Source organism: Solea senegalensis, linkage group LG5 (genome assembly GCF_019176455.1).
Source record: "Solea senegalensis isolate Sse05_10M linkage group LG5, IFAPA_SoseM_1, whole genome shotgun sequence".
Taxonomy (NCBI): domain Eukaryota; kingdom Metazoa; phylum Chordata; class Actinopteri; order Pleuronectiformes; family Soleidae; genus Solea; species Solea senegalensis.
The window spans coordinates 25,703,353-25,722,959 of NC_058025.1; the positions used below are offsets into that span (position 1 = coordinate 25,703,353).

General features: G+C 42.4%; 1 protein-coding gene across 1 annotated transcript in view; it reads right to left on the minus strand.

Annotated features, from left to right (window-relative positions):
• Positions 1 to 5,470: 5,470 nt before the first annotated feature.
• Positions 5,471 to 19,607, minus strand: part of si:dkeyp-14d3.1 (transmembrane protein 132C) — a 136,685-nt gene continuing 122,548 nt past the window's right edge. Inside the window, exons 6-9 of the mRNA XM_044027168.1 lie at positions 17,722 to 17,930; positions 11,758 to 12,031; positions 9,155 to 9,346; positions 5,471 to 7,248 (exon numbers count right to left, since the gene is read on the minus strand). Of these exons, the coding sequence (XP_043883103.1) occupies positions 6,088 to 7,248; positions 9,155 to 9,346; positions 11,758 to 12,031; positions 17,722 to 17,930 (1,836 nt within the window). The 3' untranslated portion in view covers positions 5,471 to 6,087. The remainder of the gene's footprint in view (positions 7,249 to 9,154; positions 9,347 to 11,757; positions 12,032 to 17,721; positions 17,931 to 19,607) is intronic.

Sequence of the window (19,607 nt, forward strand, 5' to 3'; positions counted from 1 at the left end):
TCCAAAATCAGTCAAAAAGTCATAGTATAGTATGTGGTCCAAATTCTGACAAAAATGTCATAGTATAGTATGTCGTCCAAAATGTGACAAAAATGTCATAGTATAGTATGTTGTCCAAAATGTCACAAAAAAATCATAGGTTAGTATGTCGTCCAAAATGATTTTTTAGCTGTCATGGTAAATTGAACTTTTTAAAAACTACAACCTCCGTCTGCAAACAGACATAGTCTGCAGACGCACAGATACTGTGTATAGTCTCCTTTTGTATTCCCACCATGGAAGGCAGCATATTTTGAGTGAGTTTCATCAGACAAAGATTGAAATCAACATGTCATCACAGATCATATTTGTAACGTTAAGGCCTCGCGGGCCATGACGCATGTGAAGGGTTTTTTCCTCTTTAATTTGGTCAGATAGCTCACAGACCCGTGACTGAGCAGACAGCTTGATGTCTGAAACCAACACAACACCTCCAGGCCATAATTCTCGTGTGGTGGCTTGTTTCTCATGTCGACAGAACCATTTCTGACACACTGAAGTGGTTATGGAGGCAATAATACTGAGATATATAGTTTTGTGCTGGCCTTGTAATATTTTAAGTTGATATATTGACCAGGATGTAAGCAAACACCAGTACCTTGGTGAGAAAGCCTGTCCTGCATTTATAATTTATTATTATTATTGCAGTTCTAAAGTACATTTGCAATTTGACAGAATGTATTTGCAAGGTTCTTTTCTTTCTGCAACTCATCCACTGGATGAACTTTTATGAAATGGTCTGTACACATAGTCTCCTTGAAACATGACATCCATGACGTTACACCTCCTGCATCATCAGAACTAAAACTTTCACAGTAAAAGTTCTACAGTAATAGGGGGATGTGTTTTAGTCATTATGATGCCACGCATTTCTTTTTAGACATTTGCCTGGTAATTGTTGGAGATTAACCCACGTTTTTAGGATTGTTAAGGATTTTTAACTGATCTACATTTTGACATTGTTCGGCACGGCACGGCACGGCACAGGTTGGATTCCACTTCAAAAATAGTACCTACTCAATGTAGGTGGAGTCATCCTTGCACAGCTGGGGGTTTATTTTGTAAGACTTAACATTAATTAAGCCTGTGTGTGTATGTCAATGTCTATTGTTATTATCATTATTATTATTGTTGTTGTTATTTATTGCTTGATTAAGACTATTCCCCATGCTCAGCATGAAACAATTAGTCTGCTTCACATCTGATGTGATTTTCTCTTTCAGGGGCATGTGGCAGTGTTAGCATAATCCTCACAGTGTTCGAGTGTTACCTGTGTAATGAGCAAGTGGAAAGATGCTCCCTAAGATGTTCCCCCAGTAATTGGAGGATTAGGAAATATCATGCATGCTAATTAAGATAAGCTAATTCAGACACGACGTCAGCGAGGGAATGACCAGGCGGACGAATCCTTCACATTAACATAGACCTCATTATCTTACTTGAGCGCTCATTGACGGCAGAGACGTCCTGGAGCCAGTTCACATGTGACAATGTTGAACAAGGTGTTTCTGACGAGGACGTAAGATACGGAAAGGAAACACAATCTCCTGTAGCACAAAATGTGCAGGCCTGCCCGTCGCCTGAAATAGTGTTTTCCGTGGCACTAGGCATAACATGGGCGAGGATGTCCGTTTAGATGGATAATCTGTGAAATAAGCAGCCGTAAAATGCTTTTAACTGTGTACATCTATCTGTATTTATGGCGTCACCCCTGGGTTGTTATGTGCAGGCGCTGCAGTTTAGTGCTTCTTATTTGTTCAGAATGGGACTCGCCTCCCATAAAACAGTGCAGGTATCAAGATGAATCTCTCCGGGCCACACTGCCATTCTTGCCAGGTGTATCTCGGTCGACCTCTGACCTGCTACTGTTTTCCTGCAGGAAGTAAAAGAAAAGTGTCAGATGTGCTGCAGCCCTGCGCTTCGCTGGTCCAGGGCAGATAGTGCCCCCCAACAAAATCAAACACTATTAATTTTAATTCAGTTTATAACAGTTTCCTCAAACTCAGTGTTTATTATTTTTGTCTCATTAAACGAGGCGGTATAATCCACTTTAATCCACCGTTTATTTCTAATTTCAAAATAGAATTATGGCGAAAACAAAATGAAAACACATTCACAATCACCAGCCACTTTATTAGGTACACCTGTTCAACTGCTTGTGAATAACAATATTCAATGAACCAAAGTGCTAATAAGTGAGCTATTTACTCAGAACCCTGAAAACATTCAAACTCAAGGATTTTCAAGGATTTCAAACGTGTAAATGCGCTTGTGGTCACATGACCTTGCGGGAATCAAATCTGGTTGGTTTTTATTTAACAGATTCCAACAACCTCTTCTTTCCCTTAAACACAGCGTGTGTGGCTGAGGCAGCGAGGTAGTGTATTTATAGTCTTAACAATAACACATTTATTTATTATTAAATGTATCATTTATTTCTGTTTTTGTGCATCATAAGTCAATACATTTTTATTGTGTAGTATACACCATTCCATATTAAAATAAGCACTTTTCCCTCTTGACCAGACTAGATGCACATTGGTCTTTTGAGTTTTCTAATATCTGGTGCAAACAACAACATCAACATGAAACCTTTTCATCTGCAGCTGAAAAATAGTCCACAATAAATGAACGTATAGACGTGGACAGTCAGAAAATATTGACACATCATATATTTTGACGTTTCCATTGAGTTTATTAATAAAATATAGACTAAAGCAGAGGGATTGGGTTGTGGTAGTGTCATCAATCGAGAGGCCGACAAACGTTACCTCGCTTGAGTGTGTTTTTATAAGTCACGGATTTGGCACAAGGGTTTTGTTTATGAGCAGCAGCACTGTCTTCGGGGCCCCGTGGCTCCTGCTGGAGAAATTGGTAAAAAGTGGAAAGTCATGCTGACCTTGTCGCATGCGCCTTCGTTCCTCTGCAGCGGCGCGTTGCCGCGTGATTAGTCGCTGGAAACTGACTTTAGAATAAATTCAAAGGAAGCGACATAAATCAAGCAGAAAATAATCATTTAGCATTTGCAAATATAGATACTGGCATTTTGGGACCCCCCCGGGGGAAGCAAAGCAAGCCATTGGTGAACGTTTATTGGTCTCACATCATCAATTTAATTAAAAATCCATTTAAGATGGAGACCTGGGGAGAATTTTATTCTTTTCCTTTTTGGAAAGTCAAGACTTGAAGGCCAACATAAATGAATCTAAGCATATTCCATGAATGGAAGTGAATAGTCATTATATGTGCTGTGCCACATCCCAGCAGGCATGGAGACATCTAAAGCCAGAGCCCATGGGGGTGGAGACGGTGGGTCTTTAATGGGATGAGCTGCTGTTCCTACCTGAAGAGGCTGGAGCCACCGACAGTGGCCGCAGAAAGAGTCGCTGTGGTGTTTTAATTACACAGGTTCCTCCATCAATCATGCCCCATGTGGCTGACAGATAAATCCCTCCCAGACATAGAACTACGCCGCATCCCCTCGTCCTTCACAGTCCACGGGCTGAGCGTAGTCTCCGCAGACCCAGCACGCGGCACGCGGCACAGACCCTGCACCAACTGCTGAAAGCCACGGATCTCACAGGAGACGGCGGTTTCAGGACAGAGCAGGAAAACAGGCAAAGGTGTGAGGAGTTTTTCTTCTCCCTGTGTGTAATTTACAAGCCAAGTCTTTTTCTTTTTTCTTTCACTAAACAGACTACAGACAGGAAATAACGGCACTCTAACCACTTCATGCAGTTTAAATAAGTTTAACAGGTGAATTTAAAACTTAAAATATATATATAAAAAAATCCCTTTAGCAGAGTTTAGATCGCTGGTGTGACAATTCCACGCTGCACACAGGAAGTGATTTATTTTACGTGAAGACATTTTACTTCAATGACTGGAAATGGAAAAAAAACCAACTAGTTTCAGAAGTGAATTGGGATAAAGCTGGTGGTGAGTTGCTGCTGCTGTATACACAAAAATGCTCCCTAAGTCAGGTCTGATAGTATTGCTTGACTGAGCCCATTGTAAGAAAAAGGGTGTAGTACACAGATATTGTTACGTCACTCAGACCAAACAGAGGAAGAATGATAAAATCACCGTACGTGACCTGATACCTGTATTCTGCCCCCTAGTGGACCATCACACCACTGCAGGCAGTGAGGTTTTCTTTTTATTGACGGAAATGACCATTTTAAAATACATTTTGTGTATTTTCACAGTCACAATTCCTCTGAAATCCTAATAGTTGTAGTTTGTATTTTTCGACGTCAAAAAGATGAGAAGAAGGGAGAAAAAGAAAGTGCATTGAAATACTGTGAGGAGCGTAAGGTGACAACAAAAACACAAAGAACGTCCAACGTATCAAATGATATACAAAAATATCTCAAAGAAAATGATACAGCAAAAAAATGTTGTTACAATGTTTAATAAAAAAACAAAATGTTTACAATTTTCTGGGTTTTTTTTGTGTCAGGCTTTACACGGTTAAGAAGTGGTGTTTTTTTTTAATCTTATTACCAATCGTGGCTGGATATCTTTCATGTTTTGTCACAATTCATTCATAATTCTGGCTCAGCATGCAGTTGACCAGCACCAGCACTACTTAACTAATTATACGTAAAAAAGGCCACTAATCCTTCTAAAGGGCTCACTTAACCGAGCTAATCTGACTGGCAACCATAATGACACTCCAGGTACCAACATTTCGCTAAAGTATCTCGCCGTCCCTTTTCCTAAAACTACAACAATGCTGATGAACAATCTTACCCACACTGCACCAACGGTTAAATAATGGGAGAAATTCACTGCCTGATGGAAAACAATAAAACAAAACAAAACGCAATCAACCGACACCACTGTGATAATAATATTGTTCACTGAGCAAAATGCCATTTTCAGCCGTCTGGGCTTCGTTTGGGAAGTTTTCAGAGGCGATTATTGTCGGTGCAGTCATCTGACTAATAAATAACCTGCTCCTAAGAAGAAAACATGTCCCACCTTGCCTGATTATCTTGCGTTGTATCTGCACAATTCCAAAGAGACAAAAAAAAGAAAAAGGATATCAGCTTGTCCATCACGCAGCTCCCCCTGTGGGCTGTTGGACACGGACGTTAACGAGACCTTAATTGGCATTTCCTTCAACGCTCACAGGTGGCAGAAGAAATGGCACCGTACGAATGTTGTGTAGCCATTTATTCAAACGCCCCTCCACACACGGGCCATCGTGTTAGGTGTTCTAATAGATGGGATGAGAGTATTAAAGGCCACCGCCTCCCTTCCACTGGAAAGCATTAAAAGGGTAATATACTGCATTGAGGCTTGTGGGTAAATTGCATCTCATAAAATACTTGCGATACTTGGCCCCCACACTCCTCAGCTCACCCCCCGGACATGAGGAATGAACCGCCTCATGAGGTTGTGGTCAATAAAGGATGATACAGGCTCTTGACATTGTTGTGTATTCCTTAAATGTTATGAAAATACAATATACAGAGCAACAATACAATGCTTTGGAGACCGTTTGCTATATACACAACAGGTCACGTGACATATAAACGAGGATGAGAACGACCCGGAGTGTTGTGCCTTTTTTATTTGACCCAGTGTCATGCAGATATTCCTCTCGACTTACTTTGGCCTCTCCGGAAACTCCTCCCACACAATAGGGATCCGACGTAAGAAATTAAAATCCAAAAATGTTACAAAAATTCCAAAACCATTTAATGAGCACACACACATTCGAAAACGAACTGTATATCTAGTCATGTTATGTTCTTCTCTTTTTTTTTTTTTTAAATCTACACGTCTGAATATAACAGGTCACAGTCGCTGTAGAGTCCTGGGATCGTCACTTAAAGTCTAGCTAAACCCTGTAGTAATAAAAAGAGAATCATCTGATCGACAATGTGTTTTTCATTAGTGCTTCGTCAGCAGTCTTCCTAAACCTTTGGCAGTCCGTCTCTTATTCTTTCACCCAGTCAGGTGTCCATATTCCTGTCCAGACCACTTTCCTTTGAAAGGCATATGGGTGAGTTTGTTACAAGTGCACACAATAGTACATTATGCCGCCTCTTTCAAAGCACTGTCATTTAACCTTTCCATGTAATTGCGTAACTCTTTGGAGTCTCCCAGCTCCATGTCTTGGCACACCCACTTAATGTCCTGGCTGTGGCTTCTAGTCAGTGTGTTAACGGTGGGGTAGCTACTGTCCAAGGGGACGGTGGTGAACGTGGTGAACTTGACGCGCTTCCTCTTGGTGGTGGGTGAGTCTCCTTTGCTGTCCCTGGCTATGCAGCCCCCCGTGTCTGCCATACGGTGCACTTGGCCCTGCACGTTCTTCTGGGCGAAGCCGCCGTTCAACAAATGGCTGCCCTCCTCGAGGCCGCTGCCCGAGTCGATCATGGAGGTCTGCTCCTCCCGCTGTGGCGACAGACTGGTTTGGCTCTCCAGCAGCTCCGTCTCGTTCCCCAACCAGACCCAGTCGTGAGCATGGTTCATGCTCTCCTGTCCCTCAATGGAGAGCTCTTTCTGGCGGTACTTCAGAGTGTAGGAGATGCAGTTGATGAGAAAGACCAGGATGGCGAGGCAAAAGACCCCCAGCAGGGCGTACATGCCAATCTCCAGGTCTGTAAGCCCGCGAGCCGTCTGGACGAGGTCATCGTCCATGTTGCGGCCACGGGGCAGGTCCACTTGTGCGGGGAGGTCGGCAAAGTCCACTGGCACGTTCTGGTTGCCGTCGTCCGAGAGTTTGTCCCCACTGGGTCGGCGCATTATTGCACTTCTCGTGGTTGTGGCTCGCCTCAACACCCCGTCCTCCACGTCCGAAATGGAGCTGCCATAATAGTAGGTCCTGTCCTGGGAGGGGGAAACCCTGCCTCTGTTGTCCATGTCATCCCCGTCAGGGCTGTAGTCACTGCTCCCGCTCTTTGAGCTGTCACCGTGACCAAACTTCACCCTGATGTTACAGTTACCCGCCGCCAGGATGCTCCGCCGCTTGAACTTCTGACAGGCCTCACAGACGGTCATCTCCACCCGCACCAGAAGTCCCTGGCCCTCTGCTTCCGTCACGATAACGGGCCACTTCCACGAGGGGTCCTGCTGCACGGTTACCACTTCCTCATCGAGGGAGGTGGCTGTCAGCACAAAGAAGTCCGAGTTGTACAGGTCCAGGGGAGCAGACGAGCCGTCGCTGAACTGCAGCCAGGCGCTGATCAAGGCCTCCTGTGGAAACACCGATGCATGCAAACACACACGGTATAACAATTTAGGAGGAGAGGGGAAACAAACAACATGGTGTGTTTTGGAAGATAAGAAAATATACATTTGTTTTGAATGCGTTCGTTCTGAAATAATACAGCTGTAAGTAATCGTTGCTGGGTGGGTACAGCTTATTGACTGTCTGGTTTCAGGTTAACCCCTAACCCCGACCCCTAAGCCTAAGCCTGAGGAGTGTACAGAAGTGAGTGAATATTTATTTGTCAATGCAACATACAGATTGAATATCCTATATATGGAACGGTCTAACAGTACAAGACGTTGCAAATCCAATTTCAAGCTGACAGGGGGGGGGCGTGGCAGCGCTAATTCAGTGTCCATTCCGTCTGCGATAAGAAGGATACAGATTAAAGCGATAGGGGAGAAAGAGAGAAAGATCACACAGGGACATTGCACATTGTGTGCATGAAGATTTGCCATACAGTGGGCATCTTGAGGCCTTCTCACACCAGTTTTAAATGTTTTATTTCAATGTTGCTGAAGAACAAATCTCCAAAGGCACACAAGTAGAACCTCAAAGTGGTCTGCCAACGCCCCTAATTACTGACACCAGAGGGCTTACAGTGCAGCAGAGCTCCATTCTCTTTATCTGCATGTGGAGATAGAGCAGATAAGTGTCTCCCACTAACTCGGAGGAAGTTGGCAAATGAGCGAGATGCAAAGGATCGGTTTAAAGACGTGAAAGAGCTCGATGGCAGATCAAAGAGGTCACAACGAGAGTCGCCAGGACAAATGAGAAAGGGAAGCGGCGCCGCCAAGTTTGGGCTTCAAGTCACATTTTAGTAGCGACAGAGGCTGCAGTGCTGCTTTTGCATTATCTGCCACTGAGCTCTCATCCCCACAAGTTGGCAAAGGAAACACACTCTGTCACACTCTGGCTTTCAAGCCGTGGATTTAAGAGGGTTAGTGACGGTGTGGGACAAATAAATAGACGTGTACACGAGCCTGTGCAAACTCACAGCTTTCTTTGGTTGCAATATTGCTTATTCAGTCACTCAATGATACTGTAGTAAGAAATGGAAACGGAAAGAAATGCATGTATAAATAAGTGCTGTCAAACGATTCAAATATTTAATCGCGATTAATCGCATTAGTGTCATCGTTAACTCGCGATTAATCGCACATTTTTATCTATTCTAGATGTACCTTGATTCCTTTTTGTCCCATTATTTTTTGCTCATTTTAATGCTCTTATCAACATAGAACAGTGGATCGGCTTCCTTTGTGCAAATGTTTTTTTTATTGAGACAATATCTCTGTCATTTTGAGTTATTCCTCTTATTGTGAGAGCCGCACAATAATAAGAGAGGCTGTGTATCAGCCTGCAGAGTGTGAATAAAGCCAGACGGAGTCCCGTGGTTTAATGTGCTGTTGCTGTAACGAGCTAATCCGAGCTAAAGGAGCTAGCGGTCTTCGGTGGTCTCCTTACTACGGTTCGGGGGTCTGCCAGCTTGGTTGGTAAGTGCGTCGAGAAGCGATCCAGGCTGCGCTTGGATACGGAGAAGCGCACAGCGCTAGCCATTGTGCAAGCGCTAGCTTACTACTCTTTGGCCAAACAAGTGTGTGCAGCCACCCGTCGTGGTGTTGTAGTGTTTTTTTTTAGCTTTTCTAACGTTACTAGTTGTTGCAGCATGTGAAAAAAACTACTAAAAGTTTGGTCGGCCAAAAAGAACGTTAATCTCGCGCTAAAAGAATTGACGCCGTTAAAATGGGTTTGCGCTAACGCCGCTAGTAGCGCGTAAAATATATGTATATATACACATACGTACGTGTCATTCATCAAATGAAGAATAACTCAACATGAAGGAGAAGTTCCCTTTCCCGTATGCGGTTGGTATTACAGTATCCTGACCTGCTTGGGGCTCTGCAGCACCTCTTGTGTGGTCGTGGTAGCCACGATGGCTCTGTTGCTTCCTGGACTGAGCTGCAGGCTCATGGAGAGCCCAGTCACCAGCTGAACCCCCAGCTCTGTGATGGTGACTTTGTCATCCACCACTGTAACAGTCTTCTCTGCCAGAATTGAGTCTGACAAAGGGGATAACACCTGGGAGGCAGAAAGGAGAAAAAGCGATAAAGGGATTACAGATTCCAGCATTAAAGGAAACACTGAAGGATTTTGAATTCATGCCACAATATTCCTCTCAAATAACCTGACTGTCATAACCTGTGACATTCTGATATGATCAATTACTGCCGTGCTCACTTTTAGAAACTTTTTCATTTCCTGTTCTTAACATCAAGGCTTGGGGGAGGTTTTCCCCGGGAGAAATCAGCAACGACAGTAACCACGGCGACAGAGAGGAAAGTGCACGCCACATATAGAAACTCCATCAACTTCGGCGATCATGGCACTTAAGTGACAAAAGATCCGCAGCAAGTGGAAAACAAAAATATGACTTCACTGAAACGTAAATGAACGGGTTCCACTTGATTATGGAAAAATGTATTTTTAAACATTCCATACAAGACTCACAACTGCACACACTTTAACGCACTCTATGAGATCAATCAAACTCCACCTCCGATTGCCATTCCGTCCTATACCTCCTGTATGTAAGAATCCATTTCCTTTGATTAATTGCAGTTCTATAGAAGAGAGGCACTCAGGTAGTCTTACTGTGTTGATGATGTATGCTCGGAGAGGTACAGTATGTGTAACTATATGAGACAACCGCTCATGTTTTTCACAGTCTGCGTGGCATTTAGCCGGAAGACCTTCAACACAAATATCATAGCATCACAGTGTCAAGGTAGCATTTCTCTTCCTTTCCTCATTAAATCATCGTTCTGATGAGTAAGTAGAAACAGCTTATACCATATAGGCACTAGTATGACAGAAGATTGTAGTAGTTTGGATACCTTCACCTTTAAATGCCACAGTATACCATGAAACCTGGCCATAGTGGGCGATAGTGCACCGCCCTCCTTAAGCCACATGAAAAAAGATCTAAGTCTTAATATTATTGTCCAATCAGCAGCCTGAGTGTCCCAAAAACAGTAGTCCCACCCCTTTGGGGCGATTTCAGTCAGATTGAAAATAGAGATTCTTCTTTTTTTTTTTCAAATTTTGGACCCTACAATCCATTTCTATGTGCTCCGGGATGTCATCATACGCACTGATGCTTGCACGGACGATACGTACAGTGCGCGCACAGTCGCGTCAGCTTCTACGTAAGCTGTGCTAACTTAACCAGCGCTTAGTTGCTGATTTCATCGTGGAAAAAGAAGCACCAAACACTATAATGCAATAATAAATGCAAAATAAAAAGCTTTGGCTTAAAGAACCAGTCAAATGTCGCCATAAAGCAGCAAACGAAAGACAGAGGGAGGAATTACACTAAAAGATTTCACCAGCTGCCACTGATTTGAGTCCTTGTGACCGCTCTCACAGAAGTCTCATATTGACGTCTGTGAGAGTGATAATTATCCAGTCAATCTGTGTCTTTCCAGTGTTTGAGTGATTCTCACACTTGGCTTCAAACAACTCATCATCAGCAGGACAGAAACTCCAGTACCCTCAACCATACTGCAGTGGACCATGTGCCATGTGATGATGTCCAATAGCCCCTCCTTTCACTGAAACTCACTGAATTATTACCTTATAACAGCAACTACTGACCCTGTGACATATGGAGCACAACAGGCTCTTCCACATACTGCAATAAAACATTTCCCAACGCCCCTTTCTAAATTATTTTGCTGTATGAGTGACTTTTTATCCAAAATTCTTTGTTTTCACAATGCCTTGATGGGAAAGTGAAAGGCGACAGAAAGCACTGGCGCCACTGAAACATTAGTACGACAGCACATGTGTAAACTGTGCCACTTCCACGAGACAGCAATGACCTACTTATTTGGAGCCTGAGATCTTTGAGAACGTTCACCGAGGTAAAGAGACGTTAGAAAAGAGGCTTTTGGGTCGTAAATACAGATCTAGCTATAATTCCTATGGATTATGACGACACTGAATTGACCACGGTGGTAGCTGGGATCTGACAATAATGGCCACATTAGTTCCATAAAAGACAAGCATTCAGACAATGAAACAAGTCAACAGTTCAACTGAATGGGTAACAAGTCAAAGTTAACTATAGATGTTGTAGATGAATCTAAAACATCAAAACAGATTTTATATACAGTGCATTTTGTCAAATAGTGTACTTACATTAACCAAAATCTTTCAAGATCCACAGAAATCTGTATTTCTATTTGTTTGTCACTAAAAAAGCCTCGGTGCAAACCCCCGATGGTTGTTTTCTGTGTGTTTTAACACCAAAACTCTCCCCATAAAGTACAAATGCACAGTGGAACCAATTGAGACAACACTTTCCATGATAATCCCACACTGGTGAATGATAGTCTGCCAAACCATCTCCTCTTCCTTAATCTCGCACAATCACTGGCCTTTACATTCATTTCTCTATTCCCCCTTCCAAAGCTAATGGATGGTCTTACCTGGATGGTGGTCATCCCTGTGTCGATTCCCATCAGAATCCTCCTGTCCAGTAGCTGTGCTATTTGAGGATCCTCGACCTTCAGGAAGTCCCACACCAGCTCCGTGATGTCCACCTGCCAGTCGCTGCCGAGCATGAAGCTCATCTGGCCTCGAGGATCAGCCGACTCGGCCACAAAGTAGGTCAGCACTCGAACCATGGTGCGCTGGTACTGCAGGGCGCAGCTCCGTCCTCTTCTGTCTTCATCGTCCTCATCCTCGCTGTCCCTCGTGGACCTGAGAAGGCAAGAAAGAGGAAGTCCCGAGAATTAAATCCTTTGATCCTAATGACTTTCCTGACAACGACCATGTGGACTTCCATGAATTTTCATACACACATTCATTTCCCTCCTCCGGCTAATCTGCGGTTATTCCCAGATGCTTCATTTAACACCAGGTCAGAAACATTTAAATACACTTCCTGCAAAGCTTGTGAGATTCCCATTAGCCGCAGCTGTGCTCTGTCTTCTGTGCGGCTCAGAGTGTGTGTTTTATGGCATTTAAAACCAAAACTCTGTCAGATGTAATCACATGCAGCGGTGGACCTCGTACATGGGGATGTTTACCTGACAAGGAACCAGTAATTAACAGTCTAGCATATGGCTACCATTTCCCCCTCTTAGTGACTCTCATTCCGCATTTAGGAGCACCAGGTCTGGATTTTCGATGAGCACAAACCTCCTTACTGCTGCACTTAATAGCCTCCCTGATTGCTCTTTTGCTGGCAAATGTAGTTTTTATTACTGTTGGCAACAAATCAACTACCCGAGGTTCGGCGCTTTCTCACTGATAATATTGCTCCGAGTATGACAAACTGGGATTTAATTGTTACAATATCACTGCAACGTCATCACATTTTGGCCCGTCACTGTGTGTGTGGTTTGTTTTTAAATAAAAACACTTTGCGATGTTGAGAAAGCAAACCCAAAACTCGTGATCGAAGAGAGTAAAAGCTGGTACAGCTCTTCAGCCTGGGACACAGATTTGGGATGCTTGTGCATTGTGTCATACAGTACAGTAGATTAAACATCTGCCACTCCATCTGAGCATCATCTGCTGTCTCTCGTTCTCGCTCGCACACAAATACACAACAGCAAAGGTTGTGGTCTTGACAAATGGGAGAAGAAAGTAATTGAATGGTCTTTTAACAGTTTCTCGTGCCATTACCCGCTCTGCTCGTCTATTTCTGTCTGAATCCCCTGAGAAATCTGAGTGCATGTGAAGTGGTGGGAATATAGATGTGGGCTGTTAAGTACAGTGAGATTAAGAGTGAAGGGCCGTCCAACTGACAACCATTCACAGAATTTGGACATTGTAGGATTGACAAATTCAGGATCACACCCAATGATCCCCACTTCTAATTTATTACATGGATATTTTGCCATTCATACCTTGTTGGGTCTCTGAAATGTTCACGTTTCTGTATTAATGCAAGACTGAACATGCAACATGTTAAAATAAAGCTATATTTTCATTATTCAGACAGTCTTTAAGACTGTGTGTGTGTGTGTGTATGGTTAGATCACTGCTAAATCGTCAGTAGTCAAACATGACCTTTATCCAGGGGTCTCAAACTCGCGGCCCCTCAGTCACTGTCCTGTGGCCCTACACTTATTTTAAAATAAAATATTAGGTATACATTGAACATTTAATTACACACAGACTTTAATTTCAATTGTCTACATGTTATTTTTGATGATCTTCATTGATTGTAAAACGAAGAAGGTTTGTCATAGTGTATATTCCTCTGGGTATTCAGGCTTCCTCACACAGTCAAAAGACATGCAGGTTAGGTTGACTGGATTTTAGGTTTGAATGTGTCATGGTCTACAGTAAACTGTCTAGGATTTAGCCTCACAATAACCCTGTTTTAGTTATTAGGGCCAAGTATGAAAAAAAATAAATAAAATACGGACCCAGGGGAGGGGGGTAATATTTCGAGAAAAAACTCGCAGATTTATGAGATTAAAAGTGGCAAATCTACGAGAACATAAAGTCATAGTGGACATTTTCAGCACCACAGACAGCGTCAGATTGTGCTCACACAAAAGAGCAACCAAGCAGGCCACCTGCGAACCAGCTTTTTCCATCTTTTTTTTCCTCATAAATCTGCTACTTTTTTCTCGTACATTTGCCACTTTCAATCTCACAAATCTGCAACTTTATCTTCTCGTAGTTTTGCTACTTTTAAATCTCATAAATCTGCGACTACTACAATCGCAGACTAATCTGCGAATTTATCTTCTGGTAGATTTGCCAATTTAAATCTCATAAATTTGCGAGTTTTTTTATCCAAGATTTGCTACTTTTAAATCTCATAAATCTGCGACTACTGCAATCCCAGACTAATCTGCGACTTTTTCTCGTAGATTTGCCAATTTAAATCTCATAAATTTGCGAGTTTTGTTCCCCGTAGATTTACTACTTTCAATCTCATAAATCTGCAATTTTATCTTCTCGTAGACTTGCTACTTTTAAACCTCATAAATCTGCGACTACTACAATCGCAGACTAATCTGCGACTTTATCTTCTCGTAGATTTGCCAATTTAAATCTCAAAAATGTGCGAGTTTTTTTATCCTAGATTTACTACTTTTAATCTCATAAATCTGCGACTACTACAATCGCAGACTAATCTGCGACTTTTTCTTAGATTTGCCAATTTAAATCTCATAAATTTGCGAGTTTTTTTCTCGTAGATTTGCTACTTTTAGTCTCATAAATCTGTGACTACTGCAATCCCAGACTAATCTGCGACTTTTTCTCCTAGATTTGCTACTTTTAATCTCATATATATGCAACTTTTTTCTCGAAATATTCCCCCCTCCTTATTTTTTCATACTTGGCCCTAATACGCCGTCGTACTCATGCATTGGTTTCCTCCTGCACTGATTTTTTTTCTTGTCTTATATGTACTTATATAAATTCTTCATGTGCAATAATATTTGACAAATATAGATGTAGTTCGTCCACTGTGGCTTATTAATGGCCGGCATGGATATTTGCATGCAGACAAAAAACAAACAAACCTTGTGAATCATGAATTTGTAATCGAGCTTATATTTTCCTTTGAAACTGCTGCTCACACTCTCGCCAATTGTTTCCGTATTAAATGCAGATGGAAAAAACAGTTATTGCTTTCAGTCCGCGTCTCCTGATTATTCCATTGCTTGTAATTAAACATTTCTAACCAAAGTCAGATTTCAGGATCATATTGTGAATGTGATTGTTTTTTCCCTGCGAGTGCAAACAGAATTAGTTTTTTTGTTATTTCACAGCCGACGAACTGACAAACAATATGCACTGGCTATTCACTGAATCACTGTTTAACCACTATATTTATAAGGGCATTTATTCATGCTGGTATTAGACAGACGGAGTGGGTTCAGGAGTAAACAAACCGACAGTAAAAATCCAACCAATTTATCTCTGGTATAAATCTGATATTCCAATGCTTGCACATCCATCTCAAAATTTAATCTAGGGTTAATCTAATAAACAAATCACATTCAGCACACAGAACACCCTGCTTCACAAAGCAATTTTTTCCCCCCGGTTCATTCACTTTCAAGCCTGGGTCTGACTTCAGAGGAGATGTTGCATATTAATGTGTGCGCCGTGCTTATTTTTGTTGTACCCTGTGGATCATCTGCTACGTTTGTTTTGGAATTACGCTGCATTTTCTTCCGCTGAAAGAACACGACAAAGGTCATGTGGACAGAAATAGACGCCGCTGCTTCTAAATAAGGAAGCTCGACAATGGTTGGTAGGTTTTTTGTCGTGTTTGTATCCGATAAGGAATTTCAAGTACAGCTGTGCACGGTAAGAGGACACTCAGCGTACGCACTACACACACTCAAACGGAGTCATAAAATGTAACTGCTCGAGTATTTTTAAAGCACGATAAACCAAGGACGAGAAGGGATATCAATGCACATATCTTGAAGAAGTGTTAAATGTGTGCTGTACGCCTGAATGCTTTGCCTACACCTAGGTTTGCTGTCTACGAAGGCTTATCTTGTCCCAGCTTTGACAGGACTTAAAGCGAGAAGAGGTAGGGTGCAGAAACAGCGTCACTCAAAAACTGTGTAAGGAGTACTTTTGCAAGTATTCCACTAACGTGCCTGATGTCTCGTTATTTCCCGTCTCTTTTCCCCCTCAGTATGCCCATGACTTTTTATTCTGGCTGCCAGAGGAAACCACTCGCTATTGTTGCGCACTGGCACAGCTCCTCTTCGGCTCATGGACAGTGGACCAGTGCCCACTCGCTCCAAAACGCATAGTGCAAACTTCTGCAAGGCCGTGCCTGTTATCCCCTGATAAACAAAACAGACAGAAGACAGAGAGCAACACAGCTCTCTGCCGCCCATCAGCAGTCAGGCTGGCGTCAACTCTGACAAAACAATGTGGCTGTCCCCGTTGATAAAGGCATAGCCGCGCACAGCTGGGAAAGCGGCGTCCTCGACAAGCCGTGGCATCAGTCGAACACTGCACCTCTGTCACTCAAAGCAAAAAGGAAGCCGGGGTAATTAGAGTGGCCACACTGGTGTGTGGGATGACTGTGAGTCCAGCCTTAACATTTTTCCACACGTAATCACCGCAGGTAGGCTGATAGCTGCTCTGTCAATTGATGGATTTCAACAGTTGCAGAGTAGCATTGTGCAGCGGCGTTGGCAGACTGGTGATGAGGCCCCGGGGGGAGAGGGCTGACCTCCAGACTGCTCTAATAATGTTCTGTCCTGCTGATGATTAAGAGGGGCAATGACAGGCCACCTTAAGCCAGTCCTAATGACAAGCCGTATTGCACAGGTCAGCCATTTTGTTATCAGCCAAGAACTGTCAGCAAGACTGAAATCAGCGAGAGAGCGGTGGAGTGGTGTTCAGTCCCCTGTCAAATCACTATGTTATCCAAGGCAGCCATGGCTGAAATGAAATACATCATCTGTAATAAACGCTAGTGGTTCCCCTCTTAAACAAATATGGAGAAAAGACCGTACGCAACTTTTAAATATAAAGCAAAAATGTTTGTTGCATTCAAACCTGAGTTGAATAACACTCTCTGTTTCTCACCATAGCAGTGTTTCCACCTTGTGTTGACAAAAAACACAAAGAAAATCCTTGATGTGATAAGTACTTCTTGTCTCCGCCCCCCCTGTGCTGCTGCTGCTGAATACAAACAAACACTCCCTCAGTCAGGTCTGGTAGTATTGCTTGAAAGAGCCTGGACGCAGCATACAAAGATGGAATAATAACATTAACAACAACCCAAAGTCTCCTGATAGCCCTGAGGTTATTTCAGCACAAGTTTCATTATTTTGACCTTAACTTTTTTTTTTGTAAATAATCACATTAGAACATCTAATTTTATACTCATTTATACTTCTGGTCTAATGACGCTCCAGTGGCTGACGTCAGGCAACCAAAGCGTTGTCATTCTGGCAGGAAGCGGAGCCGCTCACCATCCGTTGACTGACGTAAATGGCAGCATATAAACCGGGCAATATGTCAGGCAACTGGTCTCTTCACCATCTGAATTCATGAAGTTGGCATCCAGATTATGCCGCTTCCCAGTTGGCAGTTAAGGGGAACTTAATGGGAACAGAACTCACATAAAAAGTGTGAGTTATTGCTGTGAAAATGCATTGGACTCACAGTAAGACATGTAGTTAGGGGCCTTGGCGAGTCTCACCCTCCCCTAGTTTCATCCTAAACTGATGAACTGTGAATCTGGATGCCAAATTTCTCTCTTTTTTTTTTTTTTTTTACAAACTCCAAGGCTAATAATTAACCTAAATATGTTGTTCTTTTGCTTGTTCGGAATAATGTCCGCTGTGGCTGTTTCAGCACCCAGTGATGTCTGGAGAATTCCGTTATATAAAGGAGCAGAACACGTGTGTGTGTGTGTGTGTGTGTGTGTGGTACTGTACCTCTGACTGGGGGCCACGATGGGAACCCTCCACCCTTTGATCTGGCTGAGCTCCGTGTCAGACACCTCGATCTGGAGGGGGAGCCGAGGGATCCATACGTTCAGCTCCAGCTGCGCGCCGAGATATCCGTAGGTGAAGTTCACCATCATCTTCACCTTGCCCTTCATCTCCTTTCCGTTGACAAAAACGTAGTCACACCTGTCTGACACCTGCGTGGGAGGAGGGGGAAGGAGAAAGAGAGGGAGAGTTAAGGGTGAGCTGGTCTAACTGTTGCACCAAATGACTACACAGTACATCGCACAGTGCAACACACCGCGAAGCGTCCACTGCCGTCCAGGCCCGGCCAAGTTGATTAGGGACCCTTACATTTCGGAGGTTTTCTACTGATGTGCTATTCCTCTAACTCTAACTCTTCTGAGCAAGATGAAAGCGTCTATATGTGCACGGAACTCAGGAAAGGAGGAGGGAGGAGGGAGGAGGGAGGAGGGCAGCAGCGAGAACATCTTTGAACCTCACGGAAAACAGGTCGGGGTCTGCTCTTCGATTATAGTTCAGCTTACAGCTAAAAGAGGAGCCGACCGATGGAAACCAGTAAGAGGAGCAGTTGTCTGTTGGTAAAAATGACCAAACTCAAAGCAGTTTCACAAAATGACGTGTGCTAATTTTGTGTTATAGAAAGAAACATCTTCTTGTTGCTGCTCTTTGAAGCCCCCTATGCTTTTTCTTTTTTCTTCCTTTATTTGACTAACATCCAGAATCCCGTCTCCGTCTCTTTATAAACTCTTTATGATGAACTTCAAAAACAGCGACTTTGAGAGGAGAATCCATCTCTCTCCCTCTTGCTCTCCTGCACATGCACGCCACAGTGATAATTAATCAGTACATCTTAAATTGAGGTTTTTTATTTTGTAAATCCGACCACTACCACGATAATAAACGGTCTGTATTTATATAGCGCTTTTGATGACCACTCAGAGCTGCTTTACACGACAGTTTCATCCATCATACCCAGTCACACGCTGCCGGCACAACCGTCAGGAGCAATGTCGAGTTAAATCAGGGTTTCTGCAGGTACCAGCAAATCTAATTTATTGCTTTTTAATGGCATTTCAAACATTTTAATGCCATTGCAAACATTTTTAATTTAATTTCAAAATGTTTTAATGCCATTGTTAATATTTTTAATGTTATTTCAAAGTCTTTAATTCCATTTCAAACATTTTTAATGGCATTGCAAATATTTTTAATGGCATTGCAAATATTTTTAATGCCATTTCAAACATTTTTAATGCCATTTCAAACATTTTTAATTTAATTTCAAACATTTTTAATGCCATTGTTAATAATTTTAATGTTATTTCAAAGTCTTTAATTCCATTTCAAACATTTTTAATGGCATTGCAAATATTTTTAATGGCATTGCAAATATTTTTAATGCCATTTCAAACATTTTTAATGTAATTTCAAATTTTTTTAATGCCATTGCAAACATTTTTAATGTAATTTCAAAGTCTTTAATGCCATTTCAAACATTTTTAATGCCATTGCAAATATCTTTAATGCAATTTCCAATTTTCTTAATGCCATTTCAAACATTTTTAATGCCATTTCCTACATTTTTGATGCCAATGACTAACTGTATGCACGTGTGTGTACCTACCTATATACACACACACATACATATGCACACATAAAACATCCATATCCAGCTCTGAATTAAATTGCAAGCATTTAATTTTACAATGATATCAGATATCTGAGAATCTAAATCATTTCACCCTACAATGAATTTGAAATGGCTCATTCAGACAGCACATATTTCAAATGCCTTGCCTCACGGACACATCGGCATCGAAACCACAACCTTCCATTTGAAAGACGACTCG